The 16,976-nt window shown below is 33.7% G+C and overlaps 1 protein-coding gene across 1 annotated transcript; it reads left to right on the forward strand.

The window, feature by feature from the left end:
- Nucleotides 1-6,789: 6,789 nt before the first annotated feature.
- Nucleotides 6,790-7,679, forward strand: LOC127129024 (uncharacterized). Its single transcript, XM_051058354.1, has 3 exons — nucleotides 6,790-6,931; nucleotides 7,030-7,104; nucleotides 7,192-7,679. The coding sequence occupies exons 1-3, from the start codon at nucleotides 6,791-6,793 to the stop codon at nucleotides 7,495-7,497; spliced, it is 522 nt and encodes a 173-aa protein (XP_050914311.1). The 5' UTR covers nucleotide 6,790; the 3' UTR covers nucleotides 7,498-7,679.
- Nucleotides 7,680-16,976: the final 9,297 nt, after the last annotated feature.

Consider the following 16,976-nt stretch of genomic DNA (forward strand, 5'->3'; position numbering starts at 1 on the left):
TACGGTTTCCCATATAAGGCATTTATCATAGTTAAAAATGATAGTGAAATTAAGGGATCTAGAAAGTTTATGGACAAATATGAGATTAGTGTAAAATTCAACTTCAGTGAGACATAAATCTTGGGTGAAATTCTCAATGACAGACTTAAATGTGTTGATAGTGGCACCATGGATAATTTAATGGATACAATAGGGATAATCTTAATATTGCTAAAAACATTAGAGACAATGGAACCTATGATATGTAGCCCCTTGTGTCCAAAATCCAAGTATTTGTTTGATTTTAAAAAAAGGTTGATGAAGAGTACCTCGATAGTTGTTAAGAGATATGTGGAAGTGGTTAATGTTGGGAGGACTTAGTAAAGGTTGTTGGAGCAGAGCCAAAAGTGCTTTGTGTTTTTTAGCAGCAAAAAAAGTTATTATCTTGTTTAGTTCGAGGATCATTAGTATTGTCTGGAAGGATATGTTTTGGTGTGTTAAGGGAACTGGTAGCTTGGTTGATGTTAGTTTTATTCAGATAAGGCGGTAATCCATGATTTTTGAAGAAGTCTTATATTGTATGGTCTATTGGACATGTGACTTCATACACAAGAGGGTGTGAATTGTGGAGGTTTGAAAAATATTGGTTGAAACAAAATATTTAGTAAAATCAGAGTTTGAAAACATTTGTAAAACAAACTCGTAAATGGGTATTGGAATAAAGATATAGAAGGAAAACCAAAGTTTGAAAATATTTGTAAAACAAACTAGTAAATATGCAGTAGAATAAAGAGATAGATGAAAAACCATTTGAAATAAAATAAAATAAAAGAGATAAGAGAAAGATAAAAATACCATATATTTATACAGATTCGGCCCAATCACATGGCCTACTCCTATCCTCAAGAATTCTTCTTGAGATTGTCCATCACTTTGAGATTTTCCATCATCTTGAGAGTTTTCAATATGATATGCCCACAAACCTCCTTTTACAAGGATTTGAAGTTTTACAATGACTGACTTACAATCAAACAACAAACCGAGTTTAAAGTGGTTATCCTCCAAACCAAACAGAGATTTTGCATGGGATGGTCTCGAACCAAGATGGAGTTTTACACTAGTTCCCTCCAAATTGAGATGAAGTTATATACTTGTTATACTCCAAATGGAACTAGGATCTTACACGGGTTGACCTCCGAACTAAGATGAGATTTTACACAGGCTAATCTCCAATCAACAGGGCTATTACATCATATTGAACCTAGGAACCAAGATGAGATTTTATACAAGCTAATTTTTAATCGACAAAGTGTTTACACTAGGATAAGCTCAGGAACTGTTGTGGATATTTTACTATTTGATCTTCATGAACCAAAATAGAGATTTTTCTACATGTGAAACTCACGAACCAGACGAAGACTTCCTAAGACAATTCCAAAATCAAACAAGAGATTTTACTAGTTTAGCTGAAACCAAACAAATTCTTACATAAAATTTATTTACTCAAGAGATAATACACTCTTAGTAAATTACAATAATGTCCTCACCTAGAACAATGATCCTCGGTAAGCACAAGACCACTCTCAGAGCACTAACGGAAAAATATAACTGAGAAAACGAAAGATTTACAGAAAATGATGAGAGAGTGAGAAAGTATGATCAAGGATTGTTTTCTAAGTCATTTGAAAATCATAGAGAAACTCTTTATTTATAGGATAAAATGTGGTTTAAATTTTGAAACAGACCATGGGCAAATTAACTTCCATAACCTTATGCCAATCGATTATTACTTATGAATAATCGATTGTTCAAGCCACAAATGATATGTTTTTATATTTAGAGGTTACCAATCATCAAGAGACTATCCAAATCAATTGTAGACACTATAAACAAAAAATAATTGATTAGAGCTTTAGGGCTAATCAACTATCCATTTGTAAAAATCCCTCCAATTTATTAGACAATCCCTTAATTAGTTTTCTAGACCATAAAAATATTTACAGGTGGTTTTAACAAAATAAGATAGGCTTATCAAAGGTTTTTATTGTGTGTGTGTATTTTACCTTTGTAATTCCAGAAGTACCCTTTTGTGACTTTTCAGTATTCATAACCTCCAAAACTTCATGGCTAAGAAAATAGTGATCGGTTTGCTCAAATTTAGTGCTAGTAATTGATGATTTAGTCATAGGATCAGTATAAAAAGGGGCTTAAGCTTCATCACTTTACACCATATTTCACTACAACATTGTAAACATTTGTAAAACTTCCTCAATTTTCTAATAAAGTTCTTTTTTTTTCTTTTAAATTCTACATTTTTATCTTGTTCTTTATTTAGCTTTGTCATTGCTTTTATTTACTTGTTATTTTATTTCTTGAACTATTTATAATTTCCATTGTTATCATTAATTTTATAATGTGTGAGTAGTCCCTGAAGGACTAGGGGTTGTGAGAGTTATGCTCTTGATAGAACCCTAATGAAAATATGTATTAGTTAGTTTTATTTTAGATTAACGAGGCGCCTTCTACAACAAGGTTTTCGCACCGTGAAAAATACCCGAGCGCATCGTATACTTGTATTCAACGGGAACCGATTTGATTGTTCTTTGCACGTATGGATGTTACTATCTAAATGTTACTTACGATTGGTTTTAATAATGGGGAAAGATAATTTATTAATTAATGTGCTCGCCAAGGATTCAAACTCTCGTGCCTACGTATTCTCAGAGTGAAATGATAAAATCATAGCTCTGTAGTTTGTGGTAGAAAACTACGTATTTTTGGGTTGATTTTAAGGAATGTTGTTATAATCGTATTTGGAAGTGCTTTGACGTTAGGTGGTTCGATCTTTGTTCTGATGCTTTAAGCTTTTAGTCTGACTACTAAGGAATATATTATAACAGTTCTTTTATAAAAAGAAAGTTATTTAGGAATTGAATTGAAAAGGTTTATGGAGTGGTGAAGGTGTTATTTGAACCAAGATTGTGTTGTTTGAACCCATATAGTGGTTTTTGAACCAGGAGTGTGGTATTTAACCAATAAATGATGATTAACCAATGCAGGATGGTAGGGTTTTGCCTAGATCCGAGGGTTAAGACCTACAAAAGGGGGTTTGCCTAAGCACTGGATCTGACAAGGTAGACATGCAATAGGTGCCTTGCCTAAGCACCTGGAGTCACAAGGCAGGCATGCAAGAGATGAGAGTTTTCCTAAGCAGTGGGTCTGCCAAGGAAAACATGCATGAAATAAAGGGTTTTCCTAAGCATGGGTCTCACAAGGCAAACATGCATGAAAAGAGTTTTAACCATGAGAAAGTGATTAACCTGAGGAGAAATGTATGGTTCAAAGATGAGTGTTTAACCAAGAAAAGGTGGTTAACCCGTGAAGGAGGTGAGTAACTAAGAGAAGGTGATTACCCTTAGGAGTTGTATGGGTATCCAAAGAGTAATGTGTTTAATCCAAAGAGGATGATATTGTTGAGTGGTTGTGGAATTATTGGCCTAAGGATGAAAGTTGAAAGTTTTTTTTATTTGAATTTCACTAAAATCTATGAGTGGAGGTGAATACTTTGAACAACTGGGTCAAGCATCCCATATCAGAAAGTATTCATAACAAGAATAAGAATACTCCCTCTCATTGCTTATTCACTTCTTAAGAATCGTGGCACACAATTCATATCAGAATGGTTAAGGTTTTTGAAGTTGAATAAGAAAATAAGTTTTTGTTATATGGGAATGAGAGAAGATGTTTTTGAAAGAATGGAATGAAGCTTAGTACAATCATGTCTTGATGCTCACCTATTTTTACGGTTTTGATCATGTAACTAATTAATCAAAAGGATTAATCAATTTACATGGTTAAAGAGGTATCTAAATTTAATTAATCGACTAAACACTACGCCAAAAACTGGAATAGACAGCGCACCTTAGAGGGCGCTTTCTTAAAGAAGCGCACTCTAAAGTGAAGAGAAAAATAAGGAGGAATAGACAGCGCACTTTAGAGGGCGCTTTTGTAATAAAGCGCCCTCTAAAGTGAAGCGAAAAAATAATGAGGAAATGGAGGGACACCAATAGAGGGCGCGTTTATGAAAGCGCCCTCTAAGGGTACCCTTAGAGGGCGCTTTTAAAAAAGCGCTCTCTAAGTCCATGTACATTTCCAGTTTATAAAGCGTTTTTGGAAAGCCTTAGAGAGCGTTTTTTTAAAGAAGCACACTCTAAAGTGAAGAGAAAAATAAGGAGGAATAGACAGCGCACTTTAGAGGGCGCTTTTGTAACAAATCGCCCTCTAAAGTGAAGCGAAAAAATAATGAGGAAATGGAGGGACACCAATAGAGGGCGCGTTTATGAAAGCGCCCTCTAAGGGTACCCTTAGAGGGCGCTTTTAAAAAAGTGCTCTCTAAGTCCATGTACATTTCCAGTTTATAAAGCGTTTTTGGAAAGCCTTAGAGAGCGCTTTTAGAAGCGCCCTCTTAGGCCCCCTTTAGAGGCCGCTTTTTTTACACAAGCGCCCTCTAAGGTCCCCTTTATTAAACATTAAAATTATAACATATATACTGCATGTCTCTTTATTTTCCCTCTCTATATGCTATTTCGTTTACGTAACTGGGTTTTCTCTCTACTGCGATTACTCTCTACTGTGATTACTCTCGTCCTCCGTTCGTTCTCCCTCCCTCACCGTCGTCGTCGTCGTCGCCTTTTTCTGCTGCTGCGTTCACGTTCACTGAGTTATCTGCGTCCACCGTCGCTGTTCACTTTCTTCTCCATCGTTACCGTCACCTTGAAGGTATTTCTCTTCTCCATCGTTACCGTTCACTTTCTTCAGGTGTTTGATTAGGGCATTTTCTAAACTGAGTTTTACATTTTGTGCATTATGTTGATTAATGTTGTTTAGGGCAAACGAGCACTATATGGTGTTCATGAGCACCTTGTTGTAAGGTTTTTTATTTCTGATTGAAAACTGATGTCATTTGGAGTGTGTTTGAGCTTGTGCTTGGAAGTTTGATGATTATGGATGCAAGTTTGTTCATGTTCCAAACACCATAAGTTTGCATTGGTCTTTTGTATGCAGTAGGTGTGTGTGAGTTTGTATTCAATAATGATGAAAAAAAGAGAGAGTTTAGATTGTTGTAACATGAGAGAAATGGAAGGTATATGAATGTGTTTTTTGTGTAGCTTCACGAATATGGTCATTGTCTTACTTGGGTCTTATTGAATCATTTCTATATTACAGATAAAATGGCTAACCAAGACGATACCCATGACGCGAGTGGATCACGTAACAATGTTGAAAAAGAAATCAAACGAGGATTGACTGTTATGAAGTCAATCATTCGTGCAAGAGACAAGGGTGAAAAATTCGAAGTACATTGGAGTGCTGAAGACCAACTAATTGAGCCTAACGGTTCAATGTTGGCAAGTTACATTGGTTCCCTTGTTCGACAACATATTCCGATTACATGTGATAATTGGAGAAGTCCGGAATTGAAGGTTGGCAAAGAAAAAATATGGTCCGAGATACAGGTACTTACCATATATTATTATATGTTTTTTTTGTTGACTATTTGTTGACCATATATTGTTATAATATTACTTATAATAACACACTCCATTTGTATGTTTTTTAGAGATCCTTTCACATCGATGAAAGCCGGCAAAAATATTGTATTCAATTGGCCGGAAAAAGACTCTGAGGATTTCGATCCTTTTTGTCCAACAAATTTCTCAAGGATGAGGAAGGAAACTTTGTTGAAGCAGAACGGCCAATGAAGTATGCGGAGATTATTTCAGCCAAAGAATGGGATAACTTTGTCGCCAAACGAAGAAACGAAAAATTCCATGTAATGTCTATTAATTATGGTATTATACAATTGTTAAGTTACTTGGTTCTAATATGCCTTAAACTTTTTTATCCAGGAAGTAAGCGACAAAAATCGGAAAAGGGCATCAAAACCCGTGTATCCGTACAAAAAAGGGCGTACGGGATATGCACGGTTACAACAAAGAATTGTGAGTATATTCAAATGCTATGAGCTTATACATTGTCACAATATGTTATAATTGATGATCTTATAATCTGATTCAATTTGTAGCTAGCCGAGGAGAAAAGTGACGCAACATCTCTTCCGAAGCACGTATTGTGGAAGGCTGCTCGGGTTGGGAAGGATGGGGCTGTCATTGAAGCAGTTCAAAATGTTTATGACGAATGTGTAAGTATATGAAACATTATTTCTTTAATTATATCGAAAATTTTGTTAGACATATAATTCATTTTTAATCTCCTCTAATAATATTTCAGGAGACTTTATCCCAAACCTTACCTTCAACCGAGGTCCAGGATTGCAGGAGCGTACTTAGTCGAGTACTAAATGTTCCTGAGTATTCCGGTCGTGTGAGGGGTAAGGGTTTTGGTGTGACTCCGTCGTCATTTTATAAAAAACCAAAAACAAAAAATCCTACCAACAAAGAGGTGATGGAGACCTTGGCGGAGTTAAGGGCACAAGTACTCAAACTGCAAAAGGAGAATGCAAGGTATAGAGAGGAAAGGTGCGGTTCCGAGGCAAAAGATACTAGTGACCGAGCTAGTATCAATTGTCAACCGAAATTTCCCGAGGTAATTATATATGTTATTATGAAATTAAAATAGCACTTTTTTACTTGACACATATACACGTTAACAATAACATTTATTATTGGTTTAGGGCATTACACCTTGTCAGCTGTATCTATCGTCACCAACTTATCGCATGGTTGGCAAGGGAAAAGTGCACAACACTTCGGGTGAATTACTTCACCATAATCCCCTCTCGGTGGGATATATGAAAGTTTCGGTTGACCTTGTATTAGATACCGACGCGCTTCTACCATTACCTGACGTTGTTTCAGAGACAACGTTGATGCGAGATGCAGTCGGATCCTTTGTTGGATGGCCGTCAGATCTAATTTTCCCAGATGCCGAGGTATATATGTTCTAAATGATTATGAATATTTAGTATTCACATTTCAATTCAGCTACAATTATGATATTTATTCAATCCTTATTACATGGTAATGTTAGACTCCTACAAGACCCACACATAAAGCTGGTAAAGGGATTTCAAGACGCATCGAGTCGGTTGCATCTCAAAAAGAGGTACAAATATATATACCCATTGAATTATATACGCAACGATTCTGTTGCATTACAAAAAGTCATGATTTAATTTATATGAATTTTTAGGTTCCCGGTCGAAAGTTGAAAAAAGCTGGTAAGGATATTCCAACGACGTCCGGGACAAAATCTCAAATTATGATGCGTCTTGAGAAAATGGTGGAAGAGTCCGATATTATGCACGGCGCCATCCGTAGTGTAGATTTTGATGAAGGTGTTTTCGGAATTGCTCATTCCGAAATAATTGCAAAGGAGGACATGCAACAACTTTTTGAACACGAAGAATTGGGCATCGCTGTCATTCATACATACATATGGTACTCCGATCAATCTATTATTTACTTAGTTGAACAATTTATTTACACATTTCAATGAGTAGTCTAATATTTATTATGTTTCTATTTAAGGTATATGTATGTAACATTGATGCGGGGAACTGAATTGTGTAACCGATTCAATTTTATTGCTGCTTCCCGTATCAACACAACGTTTATAACGAAAAATCCAACATCCGTAAAGAATGAACTAGTCGATAGATTCATGGCGGCCGGCGATAATACTACACCCAGTTTGTATTTTTTACCGTTTAATTCTGGCAACGGGTTAGATTTTCTTTCTAATAATTTCATTCTAATCTATGTATATCTTTTACGTAGAAAATTTTCATGCATCTAAATTTTTGTTTTATTTTACAGTGGTCACTGGGTGTTGGTTGCTATGGATCTTTCGAGACTAATGGTGTATTATCTCGATTCGTTATCGGGTGATTGGAGTAAATATCCGAGTATGAAGAAGACGGTTGACGCGTAAGTGAAATTCCCCTAAATATTCGTGTGTATTTGTATATTTAATTATGTCTGTCAGATTGATCTCAATATACGTTTTTACTTTGTTAGGGCAATACTAAAATTTAGATCGAAAAAGAATTATCGTAATAGGAAGGACATTACCTGGATCAGAGTTCAGGTATATATTAAGTATCTTATTTTTGCTTATAATAGTGTTTGTTTTTTTGCTTATAATAGTGTTTGTAAGAAATTAACTATATATATATTGTTTGTTTTTCTGTGTAATGTCCTCAGCAAAACAATTCGGTCGATTGCGGATTTTTTGTATTGAGATTTATGAGAGATATCATTGCGTTGAATCGTATAGACATCCCAAAAATGGTATGGAATAATAACTTAGGGTTTATTTTAATATTATCGGATATTTCATCTAATTTGTTACTAAATCATGAATATGTTTTATTCTCTTAATTGTAGTACTTTGAGGAATACAAATCTTACTCAAGAGCTCATTTGGATGAAATGAAGGATGAATTGTGTCAATTCATTATTGATCAAAGAATCATATAGTTAGGTTGTATATTGTTGTACATATATGTATGGAATGTTGTTGTTGTATGCTGTTGTTGTATATATGTTGTATATTGTTGTTGTACTTTTACTAAATCATGAATATGTTGTTGTATATTGTTGATCAAAGAATCATATATTAATGTTGTATATATGGAGGATTAATGTTGTATATAAATGGATTCATGTTGTATATATCAATGGATTAATGGTGTATAACATTGGATTAAAGGATGAAATCAATATGAATTTTACACTTTTGCAACATGCGAACAGGTTCCCAATTAAATATCCACTGTTTTTCAAACAATTTTTTTTAAAATAACTAACACTTTAGAGGGCACTTTCTGTAGGAAGCGCCCTCTAAACACTTTATATTGACAACTTTAGAGGACGCTTTGTCCAGAAAGCGCCCTCTAAACACTTTACATTGACAACTTTAGAGGGCGCTTTGTCCAGAAAGCGCCCTCTAAGGTGGCCCTTTATGGACCACTCCAGAGGGCGCTTTTTTCTGAAAGCGCACTATAATGTGGCCCTTAAAGGGCCACTTTAGACAGCGCTTTCTCCAGGAAAACAAAGCGTTGTCTTTACCTATGTCAGCGCCACTTTAGAGGGCGCTTAAAAGCGCTGTTATAGGCCAAAATAAGCGTCCTCTTTTCCCTTATTTGGCGTAGTGAAAATGACTTTTAATAAACTTATTAAATTAAGTCAAGAGGGGCATGCAATATTTAGGTCAAGCTATATATATATATCAAGAATAAGCTATTATGAATTGTAAATTAAAGATAAAGAAAAAGAGAAAAATTTAGATTAATGGTATTCACTATAATTTTTTAATTAATTTATGATGGTAAAAAATTAGAAACAAAACAACATAGATGTAAACATACATGTAGAGTTAATTGGTGGGGTGTGATATACTAATGTGTTCTAGCTCAATCTATGTTCAAATAAATAATGAAAAAATGATAAGATTTATGAATATGCACACAAGATTAACTTTTAGAACTTAATCGAATGACTAATTAACAATTGACATATAGATAAGAATTATAAATAATAAAATAAAATTAGAATAATAATAATTAAAAAAATGAAAGATAAAAATATATTTAAAAAAAGAGTGGCGTTATTTTCACGCACGGAAGTGTAAAGAACAAGTCATAATTATTTTTATCATTAAAGTCAATTTGCCAATCAAAATTAATGCCATATGGTATTATCAATTAATAACAAAAGGGAGTAGAGAAAAAAATGATAATAAGTATAATAGAAAAAAAAAAGTGGGAATACTTGGAGTAACTAAGCATAATAGCAGTAATGTGAATATATTGTAACATACATCATGTCATATAATATTGACAAAACATTAATAGATAACATTCAAGCACATGCACAATACTAGCATTAATACATTGCAAACAACTACTAATAATATTGCGTAACAAAAATCACATGTTAACAATACGTGTAACACGATAGCACACTGACTGTTATGCATGCAAAAGACACTTATACAATACGTGTAACCAACCAAGAGCATGCTAAAAGTCTATAACCAACCTACAACACTAGTATAATAATGATAGAAAAATAGAGAAGCATAAAATCAACATAGCAGTGGATAATAGTAACATGTAAACATTGGTATAGCAACAAAATTAAAAGACTTATTATAGCAGCAACAATAAAGGAATTGTTATAGTAGTAACAATACAAAATGTGCTATAGTAGTAACATGGCACGTGGAATTTAAGTTATATTAAATAAAATAATAATAATTGTAAAAGAGAGTAAAATTGTCAAAGTAGTAACATGGCATGTAGAATTTAAGTAATATTAAATAAAATAATAATAATTGTAAAAGAGAGTAAAATAATAATAATTGTAAAAGTGAGTAAAATAAATAATAAAATATAACGCATGGTAAAAAAAAATATTATTTTTGGACAACTAACAACAAACAACAAACATATAATTCTATAATGATAAATGAGATGAGAATTTATTGATGGAATTGTAGAAAAATATAGATTTCGCTATTGTATGCAAGGTGCACGATAGGTTTCAACCAATTCGGAAGCGGTAATGTAAAAATGCAAAAAAGATATGTGAAATATTTTGTCGACGGAACGGAGGCTTGCCCCGATTAGCATTGAGAATCACCGACGAATTTACCGAAGAGAAACTGAAAAAACTTTAAAGTAAGCTTCTTTATTCCAATTAATATTTGCTTGATAATTATGGTTGAATATAAATGATGAATGTAGAAGATGAATCTTGAATATATAATATTAATGAACATGTTTGAATCTTGATGAACTTTGAATGATGATTGTTAATGATAATGTGTGAATTGTTGAAACTTGATTGATGGTTTGTTGAACTTGGATTGTGGTTAAGTTCCACAAAATTTAGAGCTTCAACGTGAAGTTCTAAATGGTGATGAATATGAACTTTGGTGATGGTGAGAGAATGAAGAAAATAGAGAATTATGAGAGAACTTGAGAAAAAATGATGGAAAATGATTAAAGGGGTTAAATATGAGTTAATATCAGTTTTCTTCTAGTTAGGTTTGTTAGTTCAAAATTGTGAGAAATGACATGTTTATATAGGGTTTGTAAATGAATGAGCATCATTGGATTGTGATACAAGTAAGAGTTTTATCAATGGTTGGAAATTAATTTAAGCTTTAGTTGTGGATCATTAATTTCAATCATTGGATTAATTGTTAAGAATGATTAGGATTGAATGGAAATTTGATTGAAAATGGATGTTGGGATTTGTGTTGGTTTGGTAGCATTTGTGTTAGTTATGTAGTTAGGGTAGTTAAGGGTTAATTGTGTAATTGAGGGTTTATGGATGTATAGGTTGTTAGAGAGAAATGGTGCTTGGATTTTACAAAAGTCCCAAGTTGGAATGTAAGGCAAAAGGTCACTTGTAATTATGCATGAAACTTGGAATTTTTGAATGTTTTTGCCTTTAATTTTTTTACCACTTTTGCCTTGAATTTTTGGTGAATTATCCCATGATGTTAAGCGATTTTGAGAAGTGATTTTGTGCTGAAAAGAAGCACTTTTGAATGGTGTAAACTTAGTGATCCAATTCTGACTTTTTGGCATGAACCAAGGTTGGAAAGTGTTGAAAAAACAAGTATTGAATTTAAGGAATAATGCATAATTTTCCTTTTGTTTCTTGAGTTTTTCATGAATTTTCCAAGACTTTTTTATTATTTAACTTCAAAATGGAAATCATATAGAATAAAATATATGTATTAGTGAAACTCTTGAGTAACTAATGTCTATGGTTGAGTCCCTCGCTACTCAAAGCAACACTTTGAAGACTCAAATCTCCCAGTTGGAACGTATCCTTCCAGACCTCGATCTTGAGGGATGTGTGAACACGATAATAAACAGAAGGGAGAAAGATATCGAGAGTCCTAAAGAGGGAGAGAAAAGTAACGGTGAGAAAAATATTGGAATTGAGAAAAAAATATCGACACCACCTGAAAATGAGGTAGTCGAAGAGATAGAAGAGAAAGTGCCTTATGTTGCCCCTCCTCCCTATAAGCCACCTATCCATTTTCCATAGAAATTTTTGAAGCCTAAGGTCGAAGAGCAATTTAAAAAGTATTTAGAACTTTTAATAAAAGTCCATCTCGGTGTGCCTTTTGCCAAAGTTGTGACCCACATTCCCGCATATGTCAAGTTTCTAAAAGAAATTCTGGCTAACAAAAGAATTTTATAAGGGAACGAAAACATAGCCATGACTGTTGATAGTAGTGTGGTGATCCAAAATATACTGCCTACTAAGCTTAATGATCCAGAAAGTTTTTCAATTCCCTATTCTATAAGCAACATGAATTTTGAAAGGGCACTTTGTGAATTGGGGGTTTGTATAAGCCTAATGCCTCTCTCGGTATGCAAAAGGCTTGTTATGGATTAAATGAGACCGATTGACATATCAATTTACACCATCTTTCCCTAAAACATTCCAAACTTTTGTTATTTCTTCAAGTTTCGAGTAAAGTTCTTATTTTTGTTCTTTTAATTTTTGCATTTTTATCTTGTTCTTTATTTATCTTTGTCATCGCTTTTATTTACTTGTTATTTTATTTCTTGTAATATTTATAATTTTCATTATTATCGTTAATTTCACTAGGTGTGAGTTGTCCTTGAAGAACTATGAGTTGTGAGAGTTATGCTCTTGATAGAACTCCAATGAATTCTCTATTTGATTTACAAGAAAAAATATATTAATTATTTTTATTTTAGAATACGAAAGACATTTCACACGTCTATGCTGGTGTCATACCCCAATTTTGTCGGGACATTTCAAACTTTCATGCATCTAGCTTTATTTTATTTTGCTTAGAATAAAATTTCAGTTTTATAGACATTATTGGTTAAATCGATTTTCAATTGCACGTAGAGTTAGCGGATGAATAATTTTGAGATCGGACTTATAGTTGTTTGTTTTATTGATCTGCAATTCACATAGTTTAACCCGACGGTTTTGTTTAATTTTTTCGATCATATTTACGTTTTCAATTTGACCAACCTGAATCTTTTCAACCAGGCACTTTTCACTGAAATATTTGATCTTTATCTATCTATTTTACGAAAGTATATTTTGCATAGATTATTTTAATGCATTCATTTTATTTTTTTCACGCATTTTCGCGTTCGATTTTTATTCATTTTAATTCTTTTTATTTTTATTTTTTATCAAAATGTCATGAAAAATAAATAGGAACAAATAAATAATCCTTTGATTTTTTATTTTTTTTTATTAAAAATATTTGATTTTATTTCATTTTACTACATTTAAATTCAAATTTTTATCTAAAAATATCCAAGAGTAATTTTGGGAATGCATTTAATTGTGAAAACTCTAATTTACTTATTATTTTATGCTAACTCTCTTGACCCTTGGATTGAGTTAATCAGCAGCTCGCATTTGTTTCATACAATTCACATGGATCATCATCCACTCATATCTCATTCCACCAATAAAAAAATCAAGAAAAAAGAAATAAAAGAATCAAAAAAATAGAAAAAGAAATAAAAGGAGAAAAACCATTTTACATACAAGGCAACCTCTCTCAACGTGACAGCTAACACTCTCCCTCATTTTGAATACCTCTCTCTCTCATGAAAAAAAGGGTAGAAAAAACATTTTTCAGTTGAAGTCAAACGCGCCTCATTTGAACCATCCTCTTCTCTTTTATTATACCATAACTCTCTCTCACACAACTCAGTAGACTTCGGATTTTTGACTCAATCTCATATCACCATTGAATCTGATCCTCACATTTTCACTTTGTCACAACTCAGAATCCATACATTTCCTTTTTTCACTCTCATCCTTAACTCACATCATATTCTTCTCTTTCCATTCTCCTGATAACTCTCTCTTCACAACATAACCCAACTTCTTCCTTTCACCGTCGGCAACGCCGGCCATCTCCAAAACCATCTATGACCTCCATTATTCCTTCAATTGTGACTCTCTCTCTCTCCATACCCATTTTACACTATTGCACCACCAACCCCAATCTTCGTTGGTTACTCCCTTCAATCTCTCATTACGATCCATTCTAATAAACACCATAAGCCCCCCTTATCTTCTCCTTTCAACCACCCATCTACACGGCCAACACCTTCTAATTTTAAACTTTCCGCATCTTTTTCCTCCACACGTGACCAATGCTTTAACTTCTACCCACGCGAACACCAACTTCGATCCGCCACTGCATCACTAAAATCATTCTACACATCCACCAATATCATACACCATCTAAAGCATCCTTACATTATTCCACCTTTTACTCTCATAATCGTACAACACAACTCATCAAACTCACCTCCATCTTGTGCGATTTTGATTTTGTGTGTTTGTTTCCTTTTGACAACTGTGTGCACGTTATTAGGATGTCACCAATACGCTGGTTCGATAAACGTTAAGATGTTATGTTGTTGTTGTAATTTGTGTCACCGATTCTATTACGGTTAACGTTGTGTTACTGTTGTGATCCATTTGTGTCACTGGTTCCATTATATTAACGATTTTCTTCATTTTCGGCTTCCAAATTTGTAATCACTAATTAGCCATTCTATCTGTCTTAGACTTTTCTTGTATTTGATGTTGTAAATAATGTAAGTGTATATTATGCTGTTGTTGTTCTCTTTTTGTGTTGCATTAATTGCGTTAAAATCGGATATAATATTCCGTTTTGATGTAATTTATATGCCATTAATCCGCTAGATTTTCATTTCGATATATTGATGTATTATTTAGTTGCGTTACGATTCATTTCACTTTGTTTATGTGCGACATTTCACAAATCATTGTCGTTGCATCACGTTCTATATTTCCGCCGTGTCCCGTGTGATATGTTGCGTTACGTGAACTCTCGTTACGTTTACTTTATTTTTCGTTACATTATTCCATTTCTTTGCGTCTTGCACAATTCATTGCATTAGGTTATGCTTCACGTACGTTAAGTTTCATTTCATTACGATTTTGATTCATTTGCGATGATGTGCTTCACGTTTGCAATTTGTTTTCAATTTGCATGTGTTAACTTCCATGGCCTTACGAAAGAACTCGCATCCTCGTGAGAGAATTTATGGTCATAAGAGAGAAATGGCATCCTCGTAAAATAACTCGCAACCTTATGAAAGCACTCGTGTCCTTGAGAAAGAATTTATGGTCATGCAAAAGAATCAATGTCCTTACAAAAGAACTCGCGACCTTACGAAAGAATTTGTGGCCTCACGAGAGAAGTTGTAACGAAATAATTATCGGCCCTACGAAAGAACTCGCGACCTTGCGTTATCAATACGCGACTGGTCCGTGACCAGGTCCATTTTGTAACCTCGCGTTATAATATGTGCATACCATTTCATCTCGCATATTTTTGATTATTTTTGCACGACTCTTCTTCAAGCTCATTTTCAAAATTTAATCAACTATTTTCACAGTTTAACTCGATTAAATCATTTTTCAACAACAATGGAAGAAAAAGGCTACCTGACTGTAATGCCCAGTCATATTCCCGAGTGTTAAACCCAAGTCGTAATAGCTTGCAAGTTCAAATGCTTGTCTTCCTCCAAAATTCAAATACGTCTCATTTTCGCAATAAATCAAAAGAAAAAAACTACCTGTGTGTAATGTTTAGTCATAGTCCTAAATACTAATCCCAAGCCGTAATAGCTTGCAAGCCCAAGTGTTTGTCTTTCGCTCAAAACACTCATAAACATTCCAAACCTTTTCACAACAAAATGGATTAAAAAGGCTACATGGGTGTAATATCCAGTCATAGTCCCGAGTATTGGACTCAAGTCATGAATACTCGTCTTCCAACTCTAAAACATACTCAACACATTAAAACTTTTCACGACCAAGTGGGAATCTTTTCAAATTTATTTCTCACCCAAGTGTTAATCCTTCCAAACAAGTCTTTCTTCACCCAAGCGCAAACCTTTCTCAACCACTAAGTCTTTTGCCGTACAAGCGCGACTAAACTCATTTTCACATTTAAAATTAACCAACAAAGTTCTTTTAACAAAGAACTATGTAGTCTTGAGTTCCTCATTGCACCTAAGGATACGTAGGAGCGGGATTTTGAAATTTTGTCAAGCACATTAGCAAAAAACCCTGAAAAAATATTTCCCTTAATTTCCTTCATAAACTCACAATAAGTAGAAGAAAACCATAACATAAGCTAACATTCAATCGCAAATTTAACTAAATGGTTCTCGTTGAGTACAACGGACGTAAGGGGTGTTAATACCTTCGCCTTGCGTTATTGAATCCCGAACCCAAATTTGGTTGTGACGACCATCTTCTTTTTGTTTTAAGGGTTTTTTCGATATTTTTCCTTTTCTTTTTTGGAATTAATAAAGTTCGGTGGCGACTCTTCTTAATTATTTTTCCACGAGAGCGCGAACAGGGTCGTATTTTTTTAGATGCAACATGATTAGTAAATTAGCAAGTATACTAATCTTCCAATGTAGTAATAAGGAAAATTCCCCAAATATCGATCTCAAGGACTGGTTGATGATACACAATTCGGGTTCTAAATTAGTTAAACAAAAGACTTGGGGTTTTGAATTATTATTTTGAAAATAGAAAATAACTTGCAATTAAAAGTAAATAGTGCAGTTGAAAGGTTTAAAAAGATTATGAGTGAACATGCTAGGGAAGGTGTATGATTGGACTCTTTGACAATAGTAACCTGGCCTTGCAACAACTTAATTTAACAATACTGACTATTAGTCCTTAAGGGTGTTTACTCCTAAGTCCTTAGTGATAAAACCTTTAATCGTTCAACTTAATTCTTATGTCCATAGTGAATTACAAATGAAATTAAGAAGTATTTTAATCAAGAATATTCTAGTTTACACAGGGTATCCCTAGTCCTAGTTGATATCTACTATGAAATACTTGAGCCTTAACACTGTCGGTTCAGCCTATATATTAACCGTAAAT

This window comes from Lathyrus oleraceus, chromosome 3 (assembly GCF_024323335.1).
Source record: "Lathyrus oleraceus cultivar Zhongwan6 chromosome 3, CAAS_Psat_ZW6_1.0, whole genome shotgun sequence".
NCBI classification, from domain to species: Eukaryota; Viridiplantae; Streptophyta; class Magnoliopsida; order Fabales; family Fabaceae; genus Lathyrus; species Lathyrus oleraceus.